This window comes from Colossoma macropomum, unplaced genomic scaffold (genome assembly GCF_904425465.1).
Source record: "Colossoma macropomum unplaced genomic scaffold, Colossoma_macropomum, whole genome shotgun sequence".
NCBI lineage: Eukaryota > Metazoa > Chordata > Actinopteri > Characiformes > Serrasalmidae > Colossoma > Colossoma macropomum.
The window spans coordinates 33,325,450-33,347,488 of record NW_023494806.1 but is presented as its reverse complement, the minus strand read 5'-3'; the positions used below and the strand labels follow the sequence as shown (position 1 = coordinate 33,347,488).

Sequence of the window (22,039 nt, the reverse complement as noted above, 5' to 3'; positions counted from 1 at the left end):
ACCTCCACCAGTAATGGACTTGGAAACTGAAACGGCAGAGAGATGGTGGAGACAGAGAGCATTAATGATGTAGAGCGTTGCTGACTTCTGCTGCATCGTGATGCTGTTGGTGCCCCAGCAGTGCAGAGATAATTGGCTGCGGTTCAAGATGCCTTGTTAATTTCTGACCTTGCAAAGTTTTCTTAGGCGTTCGACAGTAAACTCTCTCATACAGTCAAACCAATCATACTCATCAGGTACCCCTGTGTATTTGGGCGTGTGAGCGTCTACATATCTGCATGTCTGGAGTTGGGAGAGAGAGAGAGAGAGAGAGAGAGAGAGAGAGAGAGAGAGAGAGAGAGAGAGAGAGAGAGCATTTGAATCTGAACATTGATTATGCATCTAGTGATGTAGTGATCCATCTAAAGGACACTGATGTCACCGAAATCTTGATGAATTGTTTGCCTGAGAAAACCTCTTCATATATTTTACACTCTTTCAACACTAAATCTGCTTTTTGACTGTGGGAGTTTGCAGTTTAAGTGATGAGGCCTTCGTGCACGTTCACTTTATACTGCTTTACTGCCACCTACTGGATTTACAAGGATAAACATCTGAATTACCTAATAGCATTCAGTAATTTACATGACTTATCTGTCAATTTTTTACTAATGTTTTCATATTAAATTGCTAGATGTAGAATTAATGTGGAGATTTGAGTAGGATTGTATTTTTTATATTTGTTAAATGATATATAAGCATGAAAAATGCTCTTAATGTGGAGATTTGAGCGTGGTTTGTTTTTTATTATTTATTAATTTTAATGATATATAAGCATGAAAACACTTTTTGTCTCTTATTCATGGAATGTTGTGAACAGAAATGAAACTCTTTTTAGAGAATGGACTCTACAGTAGTAATTTCAACAAAGCAGGATTTCTCAGTTAGCCAAGTAACTTGAGCCCAAAGATGAGGATTTTCCCAGCGGAATGCCCCTCAGCTCTGCTCTTATTGGACAAGCGTGATTTCCAGCTTTATGTAAACTAAATAACCCTACTTTGTAAAGTATCCCCAGGTACAGTGAGGCACATCCACAGTACTGAACTCACAGGGAGGTCACCACCAGCCATAGTCTGGCCATTACGATTAATTCAAATAATCCAGCATATAATAAAATGAAACACAAAAAATGAGATTAATTACCTGTTAACCACTAAATGGAGCTGGGAAACCTTCCCCAATATATTTGATTATGTATTATTATTTGAAAAGTACAAATCTGTTTACTAAAATAAACATGAGTCTCTGATATCCGAATATAACAGCGTTTAAAAAGTGCACTAGCTGAGAGGCGAGTTGTAACACGGCGATGTTGCCCATGTTTTCAATCTACAATCTGACCTGGGAGCAGATTTGAGGATCCGCTGATCGATCCTGACAGTAGGAGTGACGTTCAGGTATCTGATCCCAGATCAGCCCAACGGCGCTGTCTGCGGACGAACCCTGCGCAATGCCGTCACTGCCGACGTCAGACGTACGTAAACGGTTCGGCGCTAATTTTCAAACGGGAGCCGGAGAAAGAGGAGGAGAGGAGAGAAGCGGAGCGGCGTTAAATCTCCAACGAACTCGGTTGTTCTCGGTAGTTCATAACATTGTCTTTACTTTTACTTCTTTTCGGAGGTTTCTTCGAAAATTTTATCGCTGTAGGTTCCGATTTGGATCCTTGGGACAGTAAGTCGGGGCGCTTTTGTTTGAATTTGTTGCCGCTGGTGTGGGGTTAAAACAGGCTGTGTTCCAATATGTGCACTTTCGTGTAACTAGAACGCTCAGCGGCCGGAGCTCTACGCACTACTTAGGCGTTATAAGTAGCGCACAAGGACACATATTGGAACACAACGGAATGGAATAGCTTGACTCGTTAACTGAAGGCTGTTAAAAGTTAAAATATTTATCTGAAGAAAAATGTCTCATAACTTCTACAACAGGACATTTGCTGGCTAGCCAGCGCATAGGCGAATAATTCACCGTTTAATTAGCGAGCTAAGCTGGACGTTTAACGTACTGCGGATGTTTAACGTTATTTTGCTAAGTAAGCTAACGTTAGCTAAGGTTTAGCTAGCTAGCTAACGTCATGGAGGACTAGTAGCCTTAAGCAAAGAACAAGGTCGCTTAAACCACAGGTAACGTTTGAGTAAATAAGAAATAAAGACTGAAGTTAGAGTAAAAGTAGCTTCCATTCCAGGAGGAACAGAACTAACTAGGCTATCAGGGCAATCCAGCATCTGTCAGCACAGGAGCTGTGAGTTTGGCTCTCTTTTTCTGTTTTTGTGATGATTTTGGTCTAAAATAAAGCGCTGTCAGCAGCGAAGCAGAACCGGTGGAAGCCTCTTTCTGCCACGGGACAAAAAAAAATGTATATGTATATATGTGTGTGTGTGTGTGTGTGTGTGAATATATATGTACATACATGTATACATACATTTTTTAGGCATAATATTGAGAAAGGTTTCCATAATTATGACATACTAAGGCATAATTATGAGAAAGTAAGCCATTATTATGAGATATTAAGACACAGTGAGTCATTAGACTAAGTCATAATTATGACAATCATTATTATGGCTAAATGTCTCATAGTTATGACTTGGGCTCTCATAATTACTGTCATAACTGAGATACTAAGTCATAATATTAACTCTAATGAGATGCTTAAATATAATTACGATAGTAATTCATAGTCATAATTATGAGTCAGTAATTATTATGAGATTGAATCTCATTATTATGAGATACTAAGTCACAGTGAGCCATTATACTAAGTCATAATTATGATAATCATTATTATGGCTAAATGTCTCATAGTTATGATTTGGGCTCTCATAATAATTACTGTCATAATTGAGATACTAAGTCATAATAATGAGATACTAACTCTAATGAGATGCTTAAATATAATTACGAGATAGTAATTCGTATTCATAATTATGAATCAGTAATTATGAGATTGAATCTCATTATTATGACATACTAAGACGTAATTATAGAATGACATGGAAATGGAAATCTTTCTCATTATTATGTCTGAGTAAGTTCTGTATCTGTTTCCAGTGGTGGAAATGGCTTCTATACAGAACAGAATGGAATTAAGCGCCAGAAAGTAATTGGTAATGAAATCCAAATGACCAAAATGTTCCTGATTAAACAGCAGACTTGTTTCCTCACATGTAGGCATTAGAAGTACTGTTATTTGTAAATACTAGTAGAAAGCCACCAAACTAGTACTTAAAGGGGACTTAAATTTTTTTTTAAATTTCTGCATAATTAAAAGGTTAAGATGTTAACAGAGCCATTCAGAGTGGTTTGGTGTGAAATGCTCCGTTCCAGAGCAACCAAGTGCGCAGTGTTCACAGTGGTGGTGATAGGAACCGGGTGTCCACCTCAAGTTATCTCACAAAGTTATTACATGAAATGGTCATAAATACACTGCTTAATGCTTGGGACATTGTTTTATGATAGTTTTGAGAAGGTTCTGGTCTAAAAGGTATTTTTAAAACCATTCATTAACGGTGCAGGGATACGTGTAGACCATAACAACTGAATTATAAAGAGCTTATGGCATTATATAAATGCAGTGAATGACTGTCCACCTCTGGCAGTGATGTTTATCTTTTCTGTGTGGTTAACTGTGAATGTGTTGTAAGTAATATATTATTGCTGTCATTACATAAGAGTGCCAATATCCTACCAACCCTTTTTCAGGTCACAGGCGGTATGAGTGCAGTGAACACCCCCACATCCCGGCCACGGCAGTGGTCTTCCCCGGCTCTCGGGCACAAAGCAGCCCTGTCTGCAACCAGCACCCCACTTCTCGGGTCCATCCAAGGCAACGACGATGAACAGGAGCGACGTCAAAGGCGGAGGTCCAGAGTCATTGATCTTCATGGTGTCGGTGATTCTTCCTTCAGTGAGGCTGCAAGTCACAGGTAGCTGGGAACGTTCCACTGCATACTAGTCCACAACAATGTTGATTCAGTTTTTAATAAAGACCTGGGTTGTATCAAATTCTGGGGGCTTCAGGTTGTTTTGAAAGAACTAGGGATACACAGCTGCATCAGAATCGTGTTGGTATGAGCAGATAAAGCTAGTCTGAGTGATGGTTACTTTTGAATGGTAATGTAAACAGATAATCTAATATCTGCATTTTATTCCCTTTTCTTCATTTGTAACCCTCTACAAATGAATGTTCTATTACTTTTGTATGTAATATTATTAAGTTTTCACGCTACACAGTGTCACAGCATTTATTTTTTCTGATGTTTAATAGGGTGTGAACACACAAAGTAATGACACATTTCAAAAACAGTATCAAAAACTAGTGGTTTGTATTCAACATTGCACACACTGAGCTGCACTAAATCCAGTTAAACAGGATTAATTATGTTTTCTCTTTAATGATACATGCAGTAAAGGATATTGTGAAATACTGTAATTGTAATTTATCACGACAGCGTTAAATCTTGTCGTATTGCCTGTCCTTAGGTTACATTATCAACACTAATGTCTTAGAAAGTTTTAAGTGAAGTAATTTAGCTTGCTAACAGAATTTGTGAACTGCCTGTGGATGAGTCAGACCAATCAGAAGCAACCAAACACCCATGTGCTATGACATCACAACCACAACTAACTGCAAGTCTGGCGCAGTACACTCAGTGTTAATGCCTCATGCCTGAAAAAGTGGATACGCTGGTCTTCTTGGTTGCCTCAGTTTATCGAAAGAAACTGCAATATTGCTCGGAAAGATTCAAGATTAGATGTTTTGCCCAAATCGTTTAGCCCTACACCCAGCAAGGGCGGGAGGGGGGGGGTTTGATTAAAAATTGAAAATCAGTCAAGCGTTCATTGTTGGTTTATGAAACAATAAACTGACCTCCTTGTTCACTTATTTGTGTTTTACCCAGCAACAGACACAGCACAACAGTTATGTTTTTATTAACTGTGGCTGTGCAGTTCATGTAGAGCCAACATTTCAATAAATAGTCATTAGTCAGTAAAGCTAATTATTCTGCAGGAAGTGAGTGTATTAAAAACAAATGGGGGGGGGGAGTGTAAAATCAAACCAAGTTGTTAAACCCCTGATGTCATGAAATTGTGTGCATTTGTTTGGTGTTACAGTACCACAGGGACTCCTGCTGCTGTTCCTAAGCTGTCATCCGCCCAGATCTCTGAGCATTATTCCACTTGTATCAAGCTCTCCACCGAAAACGTAAGTGAAAACTGCAATAAGCAGCTCAACTCAATCCTGAAGATTCACTTAAAGAGGAATTTCACTGATTTTTAAAAAATTCTGTGTAATTAACTACATCATAAATGAGATGTTAAGGCATACATATGAGAAAGTAAGGCATAATTGAGATACTAACTGATGGAGTTTCTCAGATGAGATATTAAGTTGTAATTATGAGTCATTGTTATGAGAAAGCAAGTAATTATGTCATGATTGTCTACCTCTGGATGAGCCACGTGAAGCAATGTGACACGTTCATTTGCGTGTGCGGGTCAGTTTAGGAGCTGATCTGTTCAGACTGATGTCGCATAGAGGTCACACTTAAAAGATAACGTGAACAGTTAAACAAAAAAATCGGATTTGGTGAGAAAATCAGATTTGGGCCACTTTTACCTGCTGTGTAAACGTAGCCTAAATGGCTGTATCTTTTTCCAGTAGTGGAAATGGCTTGCATACAGAACAGAATGGAATTAGCAATGAAATGGATCTGAAATGGTTCATTGTAGAGAAACTTACTCAGATTTCTTTCGCAATTTCGATTCCTGGATAGCCATTTCATTTACTATTTAAAACCACCAGTGTGTTCTGAGTTTTTATATGTAATGTTGATGATAAAATAATGATAAAGCTGAAAAAAGTTATCTTTACGGCCTATTTTGCCTTATAACTGACTCAAAAAGTTTCTCTAGAACGGAGCATTTCACATCAAACCACACAAAATGACTTTGAATTATGCAGAAATTTGTAAAAATGGATGGAATTCCCCTTTAATGAACTAGAGGATCTGGCTGCACACTGTTTAACTATATTTTTGTTCATGTTTCTGCCACATTTAGTAACATTAACAATGTTGTCTTTCTGTTTCTGCAGAAAATTACCACAAAGAACGCTTTCGGTCTGCACCTCATCGATTACATGGCTGATATTCTCAAGGAGAAAGATTCAGAGCTCAACTTCAAGGTAGCTTTTTAGTTTAGTTTAGTTTTTAGTCGAGCACTAATGCTCCTAGGCTAGCCAATGACACTGGCAGGTGTCACAGTTCCTTTAAGGACTGCTTTTTCAAACAAAGCTTTGCTTTCTGTAATATTTTCTTCTTTTAGGAAAGGTTGTTTTAATAGCATTTACATGTACGTTTGTGCTTATTCGTAATGTGCTCTCATACAGGAGAGTTGTATTTGCTGAAGATGTAGCTATTGAATTAATTACGCTGTGTACAGGTGGCTGCAGGGACTCTGGATGCCAGCACTAAGATCTATGCTGTGAGGGTAGATGCAGTTCATGCTGATGCCTACAGAGTGCTGGGGGGTTTGGGCGCTGAGACCAAGCCAAAAGAAGGTGAGTTGGCGAAGCTGCTCTCAGCAAGGTTTGCTGAAGGCTGTTTGTTCTCAACTCTGATCCTGCACATTTTAATGGTTTCCCTGATCTGTGGAGCCTTTGCTGTGGAAAATGAGACAGTAAAGGTGTCCATATATTGACGTTTCTTTAAGCAGGTTTACCTGAAGAGAAGCCATTGTGCATGGATGTCAGCCAGGGGTGTCACTGTGGACTTTATTAGTTATCGTTATCTTTTCAAAACCAATGTTTCCTGAGGTTTGATAATAAAAATAGATTTAACAGTACAATGATAAACTATGTAGAGCTTTTTGGACATTCCAAAATTGGGATTATTTATAGGAAATAGAGAAACTAGAAAGCCTTATTAATATAGTCATTTTGAACACGTGACAGCTGTGCATGTCATTCTTTAGCAGTGTGGAAACCTTAGCCTCTGATTTTTCAATCAACACCACTGTGAATCAAATTTCCACTTTTTCAGTAAATATAAATTTTTCTGTCAATGTTATTGGAGGAATCTATTTCCTTAATATCAAAATGTGTTTGCTTTTATCGGTTTATTTGTCCTTGTCTAATTTGCAGTATGATGAGTTTGTTTTTAATGAATGCCTTAGGTCAGGAGGCAGAAGAGGTCGAGGCAGCGGAGAGTGCTCAGAGTGAACAGGCTGGAGCCAAGCAGGCCCCAAAGAAAAGACCTGCTAAGAAAACAGTGGAGCAGAATCTGAGCAACATCAACCTGTCAGAATCTGAGATGAAGTGTGAGGTAAAGGCTTTGGGGGTTTGTTCTCAGTCCGCCTGTGTTGGAGGTCCCGGAGGCCTGCAGCATAGCACAGTTTTAGCTTTGTGTCACTTACTTCCCAAAACAGTACCTTTATCAGAGATGAGACCTGTTCAAGCTAGATTATTTTTCGAGAGGAGGTCCGGCAGTGTAATCTGTGCATGATTTGACGGGCTGATTAGTACACAATAAGGGATCTGTAATTTCCCCAAAATTACATATCATGAAACATCATCACTTGGACCTTTACAGTAGCGTTATGTGACAGGCTCTACACTTTTGTGTGGCTAATTGGCAAATATGGTGCCAAAAAATCCAGAAAGGGACACTGGATGAGAGAGGAGACATTACATTTCATTTCAGTGTGGGGTGACACTCAGGGGTATATGGTAGAAAATATACACCACATTCAGTAGTCCTGTCATGAACTTGAGGATTAAATAATTGGGTCAAATCAAGCTTTGTTTGTTGTCGTTAGCCTTGTCTTCAAGTCGTAAAAAAAGGTGGTGTCTTCTGTAACCTGGTGTTGTTATTATATTACTGTAATGTTGATTTTGAACAGGACTGCCGTTACTGAGAGAGTTCAGGCAAATATAGAAAGTAATTCTCTCCCCAATTATTACTTAGCAGACTACGGATTTTGCAGATTCATACTGGATTAAAATCACGGATCTTGTCGGTAAACAAAATTGCAGCTAATCCAGCTTGAATAGGGCTGTGGGGCTGGTGTGCTCTACATATGCTTTTAGAAAGCTTTTCTAAATTTGTCCATCCATTTGTCAGGAAATGTTCTCATCAATGCAAAACGTAACAGCTGTTTTCAAATTGTGTAAAAGATACTTTCAGATAGTAAGTAAGGTTTTTTTTATTACCATGAAAAAAGGTAGGTTTTAGTTTAAATTGTGACGCTGTTTTATTTGCCATGTTCTGTACTAGTGGCTGTTAATTCTCTACATTCTGCCATAGTTTATGACTGAGATGTGTGAATAATAATGTGATCTAATGAAGCTTTAATTAAACTCTGTTTTCCCTTCTTTAGGTGGACCCCATGTTCCAGCGCATGGCTGCGTCTTTTGATGAGAACAGCACAGCAGGAGTCTTTCTGTCTGTGTTGTTTAGCGAGGACAGTCGTTGTGAGCTCCGTTTCCCCTCCCATATGACACTGCTCCACTCCCGGCCACCCAGCGCACCCACACCAGTCCAGTACACACCCGCCTCGCCCTTCTCAGGTACGTCCAGTCAGTCCAGTGTGATTGTATAGAATTAAGAATGACTTCTGATGAGTTTCTTATTTTCCACATTCTTGTGTTTCTTTTCCACATTTGCGAGAATGTTCAGTAAAGTTGAGTGTGAAAGAGAAATTAAGATATCCATGTTGTGAATTTCAGTCTTCAGTTTGTTTCTTGATGTTTATTTTCCCAAAACCACAGCTAGTCTTAAAACGCTGGAGGAGAGGTCCATCTGTCCGTCTCTGGAGGATTTCTCCTTCACCCAGTGGACACCTGACCAGGTTAAACAGTGTTTTACTTTAATAACTGTATAAAGGAAAGTTTCACCTGAACATCTTTTTAGAGAGAGCACTCTCTTATTGGTTCTGATGATCTAAATACAACACATCATCTGGGGTTTCTCTCACAAAGATAAAAGTTTCTTGCTTAGCTGATTTTAAGCTTAGCTTGCTCTAACCCTGGATCTCACAGTGGTGGATCACTGTTTACTGGGCTACATCACCATAGTAACTTATGTTGCATGCCTAACCTGCTCCAGGGCAGGTTGTGTTCAGGATATCGGATCATGAACAGCTTTTCCAGGTTGGGAGCTTGACTGGAAGCGATTGACGGCCTGGATGACCAGATAGTGGGAGACGGAAAACAAGTCAATCTTTAGCCTTCCAAATGAGCTCCAGTGTGATTGGAGGCACTATTTGGTTTTCACGAAAACATTCATGAGTGCCAGTGTGCGAAATATGTGTTGGCTGGCTACTCCAGCATTGGCTAACAGCTAATTTTCTTGGCTTAGCGGCACTGGCACTACCTTCAATGGCAGTGCCTGCATAGTTAGTTAAGAATATTAAAGACAGAAGCTCACTGACTGTAAAGTAGGATAAATAATGAGCTTCCCCTAAATTTGTATTTGAGTGTCTGCTTTTGCAGACAGCATAGTGTCCTGTGTTTTATTTTCAGGGATCAGAATTTTTTTTTTTTCTTCAGACATTCAGAGAGCAGAAAGACAAAAAAAAGACGAAGAGAGACGTGCTTGCGCTCTGCCGGGTGAGCAGCGGCCTTGTTGAGTTTAGGCAAATAATCACTCTTGACAAATTTCAAGTGAGCAGCCAGATACATACTTATTATAATGAAACATTTTTCTAGCTTTGAGGGTGATTTCTGCATTTCAACCTCATATCATCCTCAGTTTGCGTTTTTGCTACGCTTCTTGGGTCTGTTGTACAATCTTCATAAGTTCACCCTTACGCTAGTTATAACAGAAGTGTTTAAGTTCAGGTTTACACAGGTGGCACCGCACAAACTAGTTTTAATGTTGAGCTTAGTAGCTGCAAAATATTTACACTTCCTTCCAGCAGGTGTAAGTGTTGAGAAAGAACATAGAAAGCACACAAAAGACCAAATAAATTACTGTTTTTTTGTTAATTTTGTTCATTTTTATAGCTCTCTTCATCGCCCTGGTTTTAACTTGGAGCATAAAACTAAGACCAGCCCCACAGTTTAGTGAGACGCTGCCAAAACAGCTGCTGTTGTGTCAGTTAGCCACAAACTATAGTTTAAAAAAGCTGCATTTGGCTGTTGCAAGGAAATACTAAAGAATAAACCAACAATGGATATGAATATTCAGTGTTACTTAGTTTAGCTAGTACACATCGTTCTCTTTTATGCTGGATATTGTTTCCCACAGAAAAATTCAGTGCAAGCTGCCATTGTGTTTTCATGGCAGCAGGTCTATATTTTGGTTCTGAAAATGTCATCTCGTTAAAGCAATTATACGCATTAGTTAGTTGTTACTAGCTAAGAGACGGTTTATTGATTTGTGGTGCAACCATTTTTAAATAAAAGGGTAGTTTGAAACTAACTAAAGACTGAATAAAGGCTTTACAAACGAACTTGGATATAAACGTATGCAGAACTGGTGCAACCCAATTCTTGTGTGTGCATAAAAGCACAAACAGTTCCGGGCGCCGAAATACGTTATGTTTGTTTAGCCTTCTTTTTCCATCGTCATCTGGTGTGTCCTCTCAGAACAAGAAGACAAGAAATTGTGTTAAAGACGGACATTGAGTGTCTGATGTTCTACGTTCTCTAAATCTGTTTAGATTTCTAGTTTTAAGTCATGTAGTGTTCGCCCAGCTTTGATGAACTGTGTTTTGGTTTGTTTTGTCTACAGAGCTTAATCAATAAAGAAGCTGGCTCTGTGCAGCTCCACTGGACTTTTGCTTAAAGCAGCAACTCAATTATGCACTAATAAACTAGGATATAGGCTAGGTACCCTAACGTTTTTCTAATAAGTGTTGCCAAGCAAAGGTCACTATTGGCAACACAAGGTTCACTTTACACCCTCTGTAAAACTTGGCATCAAAACTATGGTGGTTTTTGGACGTTTTTTCCTGAACTCAGCAGCTGAAGAATAGTGAGACTACTAGACGTCTAGAATAGTGTTTTCTTCTAAGGTTTTTATTACCTGTAGTAGCTGATGTTGATTTTAGATGTGTGTTTTTTATGCCGATTGGTCGTCTCTGCAGAGCACCAGCCTGAACCAGATGCTGGAGAAGATGAAGCAGGGCGAGCATGCTTTTGACGTCAACGCTGACGTTGAACCGGACGTGGATGAAGCTCCAGATTTCGGAGATCATTTTGATGCGGACGGTGACGAGGGGGGGCAGGGAGACTATGAGGAGTTTAACGAGCACAAAGACGCCTGCGCTCGGAGGAGCCCTGAGAAACGGTGAGAAACGTCATACTTTTTACTTCTCGTTAATTTGGTGAGAAATCCCAGTAATTTTTGGTTAGAATTTGCACGTTTTCGTTCCACCTTTAATGGTGCAGCAGTTACATTCTGGTGCCCACAGGCACCAGGAAACTCCTCCACCACTTAAGGTGGAACAGAAATTTTGCTGGTGAGCAAGAAGTAATCAGCTTTGTGGAAACAATGTTTCTAATCACTACAAATGATTTCAATTGCAATAAAAAGGAGAAAAGAAGTCATAGATTTCAATACTTCATTGTAGATCTGTTTAATGTTTTTTGGGGGTTTTTTGTTTGTTTTTTAATTTACACATTACTGAACATTTTCAGTGTGTGCGGAGAAGGGAAAACCTTTTCGATGTGTAAAAGATGGTCAAGAATTGAATTCCTTCTGTGTCAGACCATAGATACCCAGGAGGTAGCGATGTCTTTGTGCAGTGTATTGAAAATGTTACAAAAAATGTCATGGTGATGTCTTTGAGTTTGTGGTGGACAATACAAAACACCGATTTCTTTGAGAAACACTGGAGCAAAGTCCACAGTTACTGCTAATTAACATTAATGCAAATTTAGCATTGCAAAACTCATCAAAGGGAAACAAGAGTCCAATATTTACCATAAAACTAAAACTAAATAAACTAAAATAAAAAAGTACTCCTTAGCTGAAACTAAACTGAAAACAGACAAAAAGAATACATTTCGTAATTCTAATATCTCTAATATGCACTGAAATGCATTTTTGTCTGTGATCTTATTCACTTATACAACAAGTGTTGAATGGCTCTTCTATTGATTTTGTTTTAGCACAGATCTAAGATAGTTTACACTTTCATTTTGCTTGATTTGCCTGTCTTACTCAGTGCTATGCGGCCTAATTCAATTTCCCTTGGTAAAATCGGACCCACCAAAGCTCCACTGTGCTGTGCTGTCTGTAACTTTCTCCACTCGTTCTTCACCTGTTTGAATGTGATGGTAAATGTGCATCATTTCTCCATAGGGGGGTTATACCTATAGGACAGGCAGATATCACCACCATGTGCCTTCAGCTGTCCGATAAGCCCAGAGAATACTCATACTTCAGCCCCCGCACCATGGCCACATGGGTCGGACCAGGCTACTGGCTCTTCAAACCAACACATAAGCGTGAGTTGAAATACTAGAAGTGTTAATAATAAATGAAAGCCAGTGGGATCAGTTTGGTGAAACATTTCCTCCAGTGGCTTAAACCAATTAAAGTTAGATTGTGTTTAGTCTTTTGTTGTGGCATCTGTGTAAATGTATTTTATTTTCTTTCTGTTGTAGAGGATCACAAGCCAGAGAAGGAACCCAAAAAGAGAGCGCCGAAAAACCCCTTGGTCATCGACTTCACCGAAGATATCCACTTTCACAATTACTTCCGCACAACCAGAGTAAGATCACGCTCACTGATTAATGAGAGTTCAAGAATAAGGGTCCATATTCTACATTTGTTCTATGTTTTATTGAGCTCCTCTTATGGCGTTTGTAGGGTTTTTATGTGCCAAAATCAGTTTATTTTTACATGACTTTTCCAACACTGCCTTCAGAATTTTTGTCAATTTGTCTTTAAAACTGTAAGTGATTGACTGTCCAGTGTTGTGCCTCATTCTTAATGCAGTCCACATTGAGAATGTAGTTTTTCTGCTCTGCTTTTTGACCTTCTCTTCACATTAAGCATCTCTCTTTCACGTTTAGAGCCTTTCTTTTATCTGAAATGTCAACTGCAAATTTATAAAGATGTGACTTGATCATTACCCACAGTCAGATTTGAAAAACTAGTAATAAATCCTCTGTATTTTAAACAGAGTTAGCAAAGCTAGAAAAACTTCTGTCTGATCAGCATGTTCATTCCAAAGACAGTAGAGCAGCCACAGTAACATGAACAGCCCCACAGCAGCAAGTGGTAGCTTGTCACTTTTTAGGCTTTTATTTTCTGGCAGAGTTTGAAACCGGTGTCATCAATTTACGGGAGTCTGCTAGCCCGTGTTTAATCATACAACTGCCAGCACTTTGCTAGAGAATGTCTTCTTTAGTGTCACACTCTGTATTTAGTGGAATACATCTCAGACATTTCACTTCCAATTTTAGAAGGTATTATCGCCCTCTGCTGGTCTGGCATGCTCCAGTGTTTTCCAAGGCGTTACATGAGAGATTTTCAAAAACGCTGTTGGTGTGGATGAAGAAGGGGTTAGGCTACCACAGGCTAAATAGGCAGATAGGTGCACATGCTTTAGATTTTGGGACATCACAAAGTTTTCCAGCCTAGTTTCCTTATTTCAACCGTATAGACTGGACAGTGAACGGTATGTTTGAAGCTTGAGCATGCTGTATTATCACCTTTATTTATATAGCACCTTTCCCAAGCTCAAGGGCGCCTTGCAAACAAAGAACATGAACACATTAAACAGAAAATACACTATTAGATAACAAAAGGACATTACAGGCATGAAAGAGGACAATGATAACAGTGAAAGCAAGCAAGTCTTTAACATTTGTAAATGTTTTCACATGAAGATAGAGAGAAGGCGTCACAATTAGACTTCCACAATTCAGGAGCTACTGCACTCAATGATTGACCGCCAGGTCAGTTTAAACCTTGGAATATGAAGAAGGCCCAAATCTTAAGATAGGACATGTTTTCAATTCGATGTGGGCCTTTAAAAATAGGCTAAAACACTGAAATGGGAAGGTGTTGGCAAAAGTATCACTTTTTTAAGGACTGCATAAAGTAACTAAAGCAAATGCCAGCAGTGCTTAGTCACTGTGAAGCATTTCCATGGTAACAGTGACTTCTTGTGAAATGCTTGAATGGTCACAAATCCGTGTGACGCTGGCAGGAGTCTCAGTGACTTTTTTGATGAACTCTCTCTCTCATTTCATCAGAACCCGATTACTCACATCTGTGTTGTTGTTTCCAGGCTGCGACCACAATCAGTAAGTCTGCTCTGAACAGCAGCAATAAGAAAACCACCCTGCCGGCAGATTTCCAGTATCCACTCAGCAACCTGTCTCAGCTCAGCCTCAAGCCCTCCAACACGGTGACTCACTCAAACTTGTGCCACTTTAGTCCCCAGTTACATTATAGCAGACTGAAGGCCATTACTAAACAGTAAATCTGCTGTATTATGCAGAATGATACGCAAAATGTATTAGCATGTTGTGCTTTTTGTCACATTACAAAAAAAATCATATATTGTATGATAGCATAAGAAGTTAACCATAATAGAATTTCACTTGTACCTAGAAATCTGTTCCATATTCTGTTGTCCTGATGCCATTTGTTGTATTGCTTGTTGTGTTGCAGCTCAGCTCAGAAGGAAAGAAGAGGTTATCCGGTGAGCTGGCAGAAGAAATAGGGGACTACGACTACAACAACGCTAACGATACTGCAAACTTCTGCCCAGGGCTGCAGGTACACTCACACACAAAGTTCACTGCACCATCTTTTAGCACAATGGTTTCCTTTATGAGTCCCTGAGGACTCCCGGCCTTTCTCCACACACCTGAGCTGGGTAATCAGCACTGAGCCAGAACAGAGGTAAAAATGTGGACTGGCTGAAGGGCATTGAGGACTGGATTGGAAACCACGGCTCTGGCAGTTAAATATATCCACTGCCAAAGCTAAGCGGTAAAATAGTCATGGAGCTGAAGGATATTTCATTGTAAAGCTGCAACTGCTGTATTGTCTATATTTCATTTAGCAGCCGTTACTAAAATAATCAGCTAATAAAAAAGTATTGTGCCGCCTTCAGTTTTTCTCTTTGCTGTCGCCATCATTCAGAGTTGGTAATTTCTTGTTTTATGGCACAGTTAAACAATACAAATCATATCACCACCTACATTTCCTTTAGTGTATTGCAGTCTGTCATTATGACCACACTGATTAAATAAACATGTGTAAAGCTTTATGGAGCACTTTTTAGATTAATAAATAGAAGCCATATCGTCCCCTACACTCCTTGGAGTGCACGGCAATGTCAAAATGGCATGCATTTTATGTATATAAACATTTATGAACATTAGAGGCTTTTTAAATTGAAACAGTAGAAGCCATATCGCCTCCTACACTTCCTGTAGTGTATTACAGTCTGTCAGAATGACTGGATCATATGAATATTATAGAGCATTATATAGGGTGCAATTTAAATGAAACGCTAGAAGCTGTATCACCACCTACACTTCCTGTAGTGTGCTGCAGTCTGTCATAATGGCTGCATTGATATATATGAATATTATGAAGCATTACAGAATGTTTTTTAAACTGTCGCAAAACAGGGCCATGTCTCTATGTGCAGGTCAGCGACAGCTAGGAAAATGGACAGGGTTCTGGTACGACATGGTCCTCATTCGTGAAGTAAAAGTAATCACTAGAGTTGGGGGTGGCAGGTGGGGGTGCGCAGAGGATTATTATCCACAAATATTGGCAACTGCAGATAGAGTATTATAGAGTGCTTTTTGAACAAAACCGAATTGGAATCGCCTCCTACACATCCTGTAGTGTATTGCAATTTTTCAGAATGACCAAATGACCCTACAAATCAAATGAATATTATAGAAAACACTATAGAGCTTTTTTGGTCTAACTGGAATGTCACCAAAAATCCTTGTCCACATATTTTTGACTAATCATTGCGGTTAATGTAACTTGGGTTTTGTCGTTTGCAGTACTGCATGTGTGAAAAATGAGAGTTATAAACGTTTTATACAGTACTAATAGGTCAACCCTCTGACCCCACTACAAATCTATTTGTGTCTGTAGGCTGGAGACAGTGATGACGATGCTGAAGGCTTTGCTGGATCAGAAGATTCACAGCCTGACGGGGACAGACTGAACCCCTCGACTTTTGACCCAGAAGGTGTGTCTACATACGGAGAGGACTGCCTGGTGCCGGAGCCCCACAAGGTAGGTACAAGTTGAGACTCATTAAGGTTCCCATATAAAAACTGAATAAATGAGGATAAATAGGAAAAAAAGATTTGCAAGAGCTACGAAAAGAATTGTCTCTTACTGTCTGTCTGATTGCTGATTTTAGATGACTGATTCTTAATCTTCTTAAACCAGCCGGCATTGCAGTGACTTACTGTGACCTGTGCCTCTCTCCCAGGTGAATATAATTGAGATTAACTACGCCAAGACAGCCAAAAAGATGGACATGAAGAGGCTAAAGAACAGCATGTGGAGCCTCCTGACCGACAGCCCAGAAAAAGCAGCTCCGGTATTGATTTTTTTGCACAAAAGTATTAGTATTGAAGTTGCCAGAAATTCTGCATATTCATGATTTAAGTTTGATATAAGTGCCGCCACATTTATAATTTGGAAATGTTTGTTTTCTTTTATTATGATTATTTTTTTAAGGAGGTAGAGACTGAAACAGAAGTCTCAGGAGAAAAGTCCTTCAGTCAGTCTACTAAGACGCTATTACAAAGGTAAGAATAGCATGTTGTAATGTTCAGAGTTGTACACTTGAGGTAGGACAAAACATCTCAGCTTGATTTGGGCAACAGTGTACAGTGAAATACTTCTTTGAGAGCATCGAAAACTGCAAAAACTCCTTTTCCATGGGATAAGAGAGAATATTTACTGACATGGCAATTCACAAAGGATAAACTCAAGGCTACTACTACAGTTTTATAGAAGATAAAACTGTCAGAATCTTTACAGTCGCAGGAGCACACAGTCTGTGAGAAAAATGGCTGACCTGGCAGGTTTAGACAGGAGTAAAATCACTGAGAAACAGCTGTGCAGTCTTAAACACAGTGAAGGAAAGTGTACCTCATGCCTATTTGCAGCAGTAGTTTTGATTTGAACCTGTCCTGTCTATTGTCACTTCCTTTTGGGGTTATTTCTGTGGTTTGTTTTGTAGATTGTGATTAATATAACCTGTGGTTATTTTTTTATAGTTTGTTTAATGCCACTGATGACCTTGGATTACTTCTATGGTTTGTTTTATAGCACTGATTTAATGTAACCTGGGGTTATTTCTACGGTTTATTTTATAGCATTAGGTTAATATAACTAAGTTAATTTTACAGTTGTTTCATAGCACATGATTATTATACCCTGGAATTATGTCTACGGTTCACTTTAGAGCATGGGATTAATATAAAAAGTTGTTCTGCAATTTGTTTTATAGTCAGTAAAATTATTTCATTTATTTTTAAGTTTAATTTTAAAAACCTCCTGGTTTCTTTTTAAGTTTATAGTTACACGTTTCGTTGTTCACTTCGGGTAGTATTTATTGTTTGTGTGCTGTAAACATCCTGACCAGTCATTCAAGTTGTTCATGTAATAAAAAAAGTGCTCAGTTTTACAGAACCTTGTCACACAATTGAGACACACGCATTATTTTTTTATATACTGCTAAGCATATCGCAATATGCAGCAGTCTAATGGCAACATTGGTAAAAAGTTCTGACTGGACAATTAATCAAATCCTATTTTCAATTACAGTTTTTGCTTCCAATGATTATTAAAACAAGATAATTGTGATAAAACGATTATTGTGCTGCATTCGGTTTTGCAATGATGCTCTCGTTTTGTCTTGTGTTGTAGATCCAGCTCATCCCTTTCCTTTAAAGCGGTGCACTTGTGCCCCTCCCTTAAAGCCCACACTCATCTAATTTATTTTGGGCTAATTTATTTTTTATTATTTTGTGTGTGTTTTCGGTAGATTGTGGAATTGCACTACCACATAGTTGTACTTAGTTAAATGTAAATATATATTTCTACTTTTTTTTTCCCCCATTTGTTTTTGTGTTGAATTATATTTAAAGTTCAAGGAAATCCACTGTTAAGTTTTTAACATTAAGTAAAAGCAGCCCTATACCAAGTCAGTCCACATGCAGCCGTAGTGCTGTGTACTTTGGTGAAGGGCTGCAAGTGCCCAGCTATGCTATTCATGGTCAGCACCCAGGTGGCCGGTCTGTGACTGCTGGGAAACCTGTTTGTATTAAGCCATTCGATCTGTTGGAGAACTCTGAGTAATAAAGAACCTTTTGGCGCGGCTGCGATATGAGCTTTATTCCCGGCAGCAGGGCTCAGCTGCGCACTGTGCTTTTACCAGACAATACCTGTAGGGAACTCATCCATCTTTTAACCACCTCACCCTCATGTAGGAATGCAGCGTGGCATCAAAAAGTGCTGTGGCCTCCAGGTTCTGAACTATACATGAACAGTGCACAAAGCTGAATAATGTATCATAATATCAATAATATATCTTTCTTCTTTCTCCTTTTCAAGGCTGCCTACCACCATGGCCAATAACCTGTCCGTGCCGCTGGCCTTTGTTGCCCTTCTGCATCTGGCCAATGAGAAAGTGAGTGCTGCTCTCGCCCTGGTTTTACACCGCAGTGCTGTAGGCTTGTCTTTTACAGGCATAGACTGAAAGATCAACTGAAAATTCTTACTTTGATAGTAGCACAAAGGTTAATTAATGGAATACTCCAGCATTTTTCATCCTAATTTCTGGCTGACACATCTGTAGCATATAATCGATTGCATAAACCGTAATTTCCCCACACTTCATAATCGCCATAGGGAGTTTGATTTTTACCCAGAATGTTTTATCCAGCCAAAGTAGAATTACCATGAGCCACGAGAATGATGTAGTATTAAATGAGAATTCATTTCTCAAAATCTCTTCATCACTACAACACAAATATAGCCATTTTATTTACTAACCAAACCCACCAGTGAACCTACACGAGTCTTCTGAGTTATTAATATGTAATTTTATATGTATGTTTGATGGTAAAATAGATAAATCTAAAACGACAAGTTTTCTTTAAAAACTGTTTTTGCTTTATAACACCTTGCATGTCCCTCTCCACCATGAATGTGTTTTAAAAAAATGTATGTTTTAAGGCAAAACCAAATCCAAAAACTTGTCATAAAACAATGAATGTGTTTACATGTACTTAGTAATCCGATAACTGCAGAAAATCAGATTTTGTCAGTTATCTGATCAACATGTTTATATGCACTTGAGTAATCAGATAATGGGGGAAACTCCAGGTCTACATGAGTCAGTAATCAGATTTCTGTTTTGCAACTAGCCAATAAACTCACAGAAGAAGACGTGACAAACTCAAACCTCATGCCGCGGCTTAAAAAAAAAAATCACACCACTTTACTTGAAAAATATGAACATACATCATCTAGAAAATAAAGAATATTTAAGTCCATCATTTCGTCAAGCCATGTATTTGGTGCCATTCACTCAGTGTTTTGCTGCATCTCGTAGCAACACTGCTCGCTTATTTCTGGTCTGTTTTTGCTCATGCGCAGACAGAAATGCGAAAGAAATCCGTGAGAGTTCACATGCACTGAGAAATCTGCTTACTGAGCTAAAATCCAGCTCTCTTTATCAGATTTCTTTATCTGATTTCTAGATCGGAGTATGGTGTTTACATGGCCATTTGAATAATCAGATAACCGCAGAAATCCGATTATGATCGGACTACTGAGTGCATGTAAACGTACTCAACGTCTCGGGCATCGGGCAGCGTATTCATAACCGTTTCATGTAATAACTTTCTGTGAGGGAGCTTTTAGAGGTGGACGTCTGGTTCCCATCACCACCACTGTAAACAATTCTGACTCTAAGTTTCTCTGGAACAGCATTTCACACCAAACTACTCTGAGTTCACATATTATTAATTTAGTTATGCAGAAGTGTTGAAAAATCAGTGTAGTTCTCCTGTAATTAGGATGATTAACATTTAACGTTAAGCTGGAACGTATAAGGAACAACATTCATATTGAGATTTGTCATAAATTGTCTGTTCTCTCTCCAACAGAATCTGGAACTTCAGAAAGTGGACGACATGTCGGACATCATCATCAAACAAGGCCACTGACCTGCCTTTGGGCCAAAGGCCAAAACATACCTATGCTGCTTGATTAAAAGCAATTTTACTTTTTTATATGTTGTACAGTATGATTTATGCTACACCAGCTGTTTTTCTGCTCTGAAACGCTTTTTTCCCTCTCTGTAAACTTAAGTAAAGGCTTTTATTACATTTGTGACCCATTTTTGACTTCAAACAGGACAGAAATATAGAATAAAAACAAGAGAATTTTGTATCATGATAAAATGTCAAACGTGTGATGGAAAAGTCTGATCAGTGTGCCGTCTCTGTCGGCCTGCGTGAAAGTGAAGAGACAGAGGGATGGACAGAGCATGAAATGTGAATACTAAATGAATTCTTGGCTCAGTGCTCTTTGTTTTATCTTCAGGGATTAAAGAATTAAGGATAAAAGAATTATAGTTTCTTCCTTTCTATCCAGCTTTTACCTCCTGCCCCTTTTATATACGCTGTCTCCTTAATTTAAACCTGTTGAAGTTTTTCCTTTTATCTGTACTTTCAAACAGACCATTAAAACTCTTCAAAGAACTGTGCTGAATGTTAATTTTGCAAATGAATGTGTTTCACAAAGTTAAAAGAACAGTTGAATAAAAAAATGCTAATGTGGCAATAAGTGGTTGAAATAGGAATCACTCTGAAGCCTCAGTTGCAGAACAGAGCTGGTGTTTATTTGGTAGGGTTCTATGTTTGAGATGCCATTTTGACCTTTGAACTGAAAAATATATATATATTTTTTTTTAACACTGGATCTAAGAACGTTTTTAATGCAATGTTTCTTTGCATGTAATGTGAAAAGTGCGTACTTTTAATATTTACACTAAATATTATTTTGGAATAACTTATGACACGTATTTAAATTTTAATGAGCTATGCTTTAATTACCTATGATTTAAATAGAAATTCAGTGCATTTATTTGTGCTTTTGAGTGCTTTGTATTTGCACTTAAAGTTGTAGCTTTAAGTATGTAATTTGTCGACATAACTTATAACACTTGGAATACGTTATACATGTCCTGCTGGATGCAGTGATATGCTGAAGTGTTACTTGTTCAATTATACTGCAACTAAATTGTACTTAAATACATTTAAATTGTTTCAATATCGCTAAATACACTTAAATACACTGAACAAATAAAACATGAATTTAAATGTACTTTAATAAAAATGAAATATGCACAGAGATTATTAGGAATAACTAAGCTCAACTTAAAGTATACTGAACTGTCATCAACATAAGTGTAATTAGAATATAAATGAACAAAACTGCAGGGAGCTACTGTGGCCACGTTCATTTTACAGCTCACACTACGTTCTAAACTACATCAACAAATCTGCGCCACCTTAATGAAGGTCTGGATGTAATTTTAGCAGGTTGGGGGAAGTTTTGATGATATATTCTTACAGAAACAATTTGGTCTATTTAGGTGACTATTGAGTTCTAGTGTTTGTTAGCAACGTTAGCCTTGTATCTAACGTTGTAGTGAATATTTTTCAAAATGAAGTGTAGTTATAGCCAAGTGGTGTTTTATTAAGGTTATTGGTCTGTAAACCAGCACAGATCATCAAGTTATTGGACACAAATGTTTGGTGGGCTTCTTTCGGGTGGTCAGGAAATTTTTAATGATATCACAGAGGTTACAGGAGGCCTATTCAGCACTACAATGGCAATATATTAACTGCAGTGTTCGGCACCTCACAGCTATAAACCCATTTTTTCCCATCGAGACAAAACGGTAGCAACAAGTAACTTTACAGTGCACAGGTTCACATAAACCCAGCAACCAATGCAACGTGTCTCTATAA

The 22,039-nt window shown here is 38.5% G+C and overlaps 1 protein-coding gene across 2 annotated transcripts; it reads left to right on the top strand.

Annotated features, from left to right (window-relative positions):
- The first annotated feature begins 1,525 nt into the window (after window positions 1-1,525).
- On the top strand, window positions 1,526-20,413 carry ncaph (non-SMC condensin I complex, subunit H). Of its 2 annotated transcripts, none has more exons than XM_036599170.1 (18): window positions 1,526-1,618; window positions 3,739-3,962; window positions 5,152-5,242; window positions 6,134-6,223; window positions 6,481-6,598; window positions 7,213-7,361; window positions 8,416-8,605; window positions 8,807-8,886; window positions 11,128-11,330; window positions 12,348-12,493; window positions 12,653-12,759; window positions 14,287-14,406; window positions 14,673-14,780; window positions 16,128-16,271; window positions 16,474-16,584; window positions 16,725-16,795; window positions 18,609-18,684; window positions 20,168-20,413. In XM_036599170.1, the coding sequence occupies exons 2-18, from the start codon at window positions 3,751-3,753 to the stop codon at window positions 20,225-20,227; spliced, it is 2,076 nt and encodes a 691-aa protein (XP_036455063.1). In that variant the 5' UTR covers window positions 1,526-1,618; window positions 3,739-3,750; the 3' UTR covers window positions 20,228-20,413. The 2 variants fall into 2 exon arrangements, with proteins under 2 accessions (XP_036455063.1, XP_036455062.1); XM_036599169.1 differs by having other exon boundaries at window positions 1,547-1,710.
- The last annotated feature ends 1,626 nt before the right edge of the window (window positions 20,414-22,039 follow it).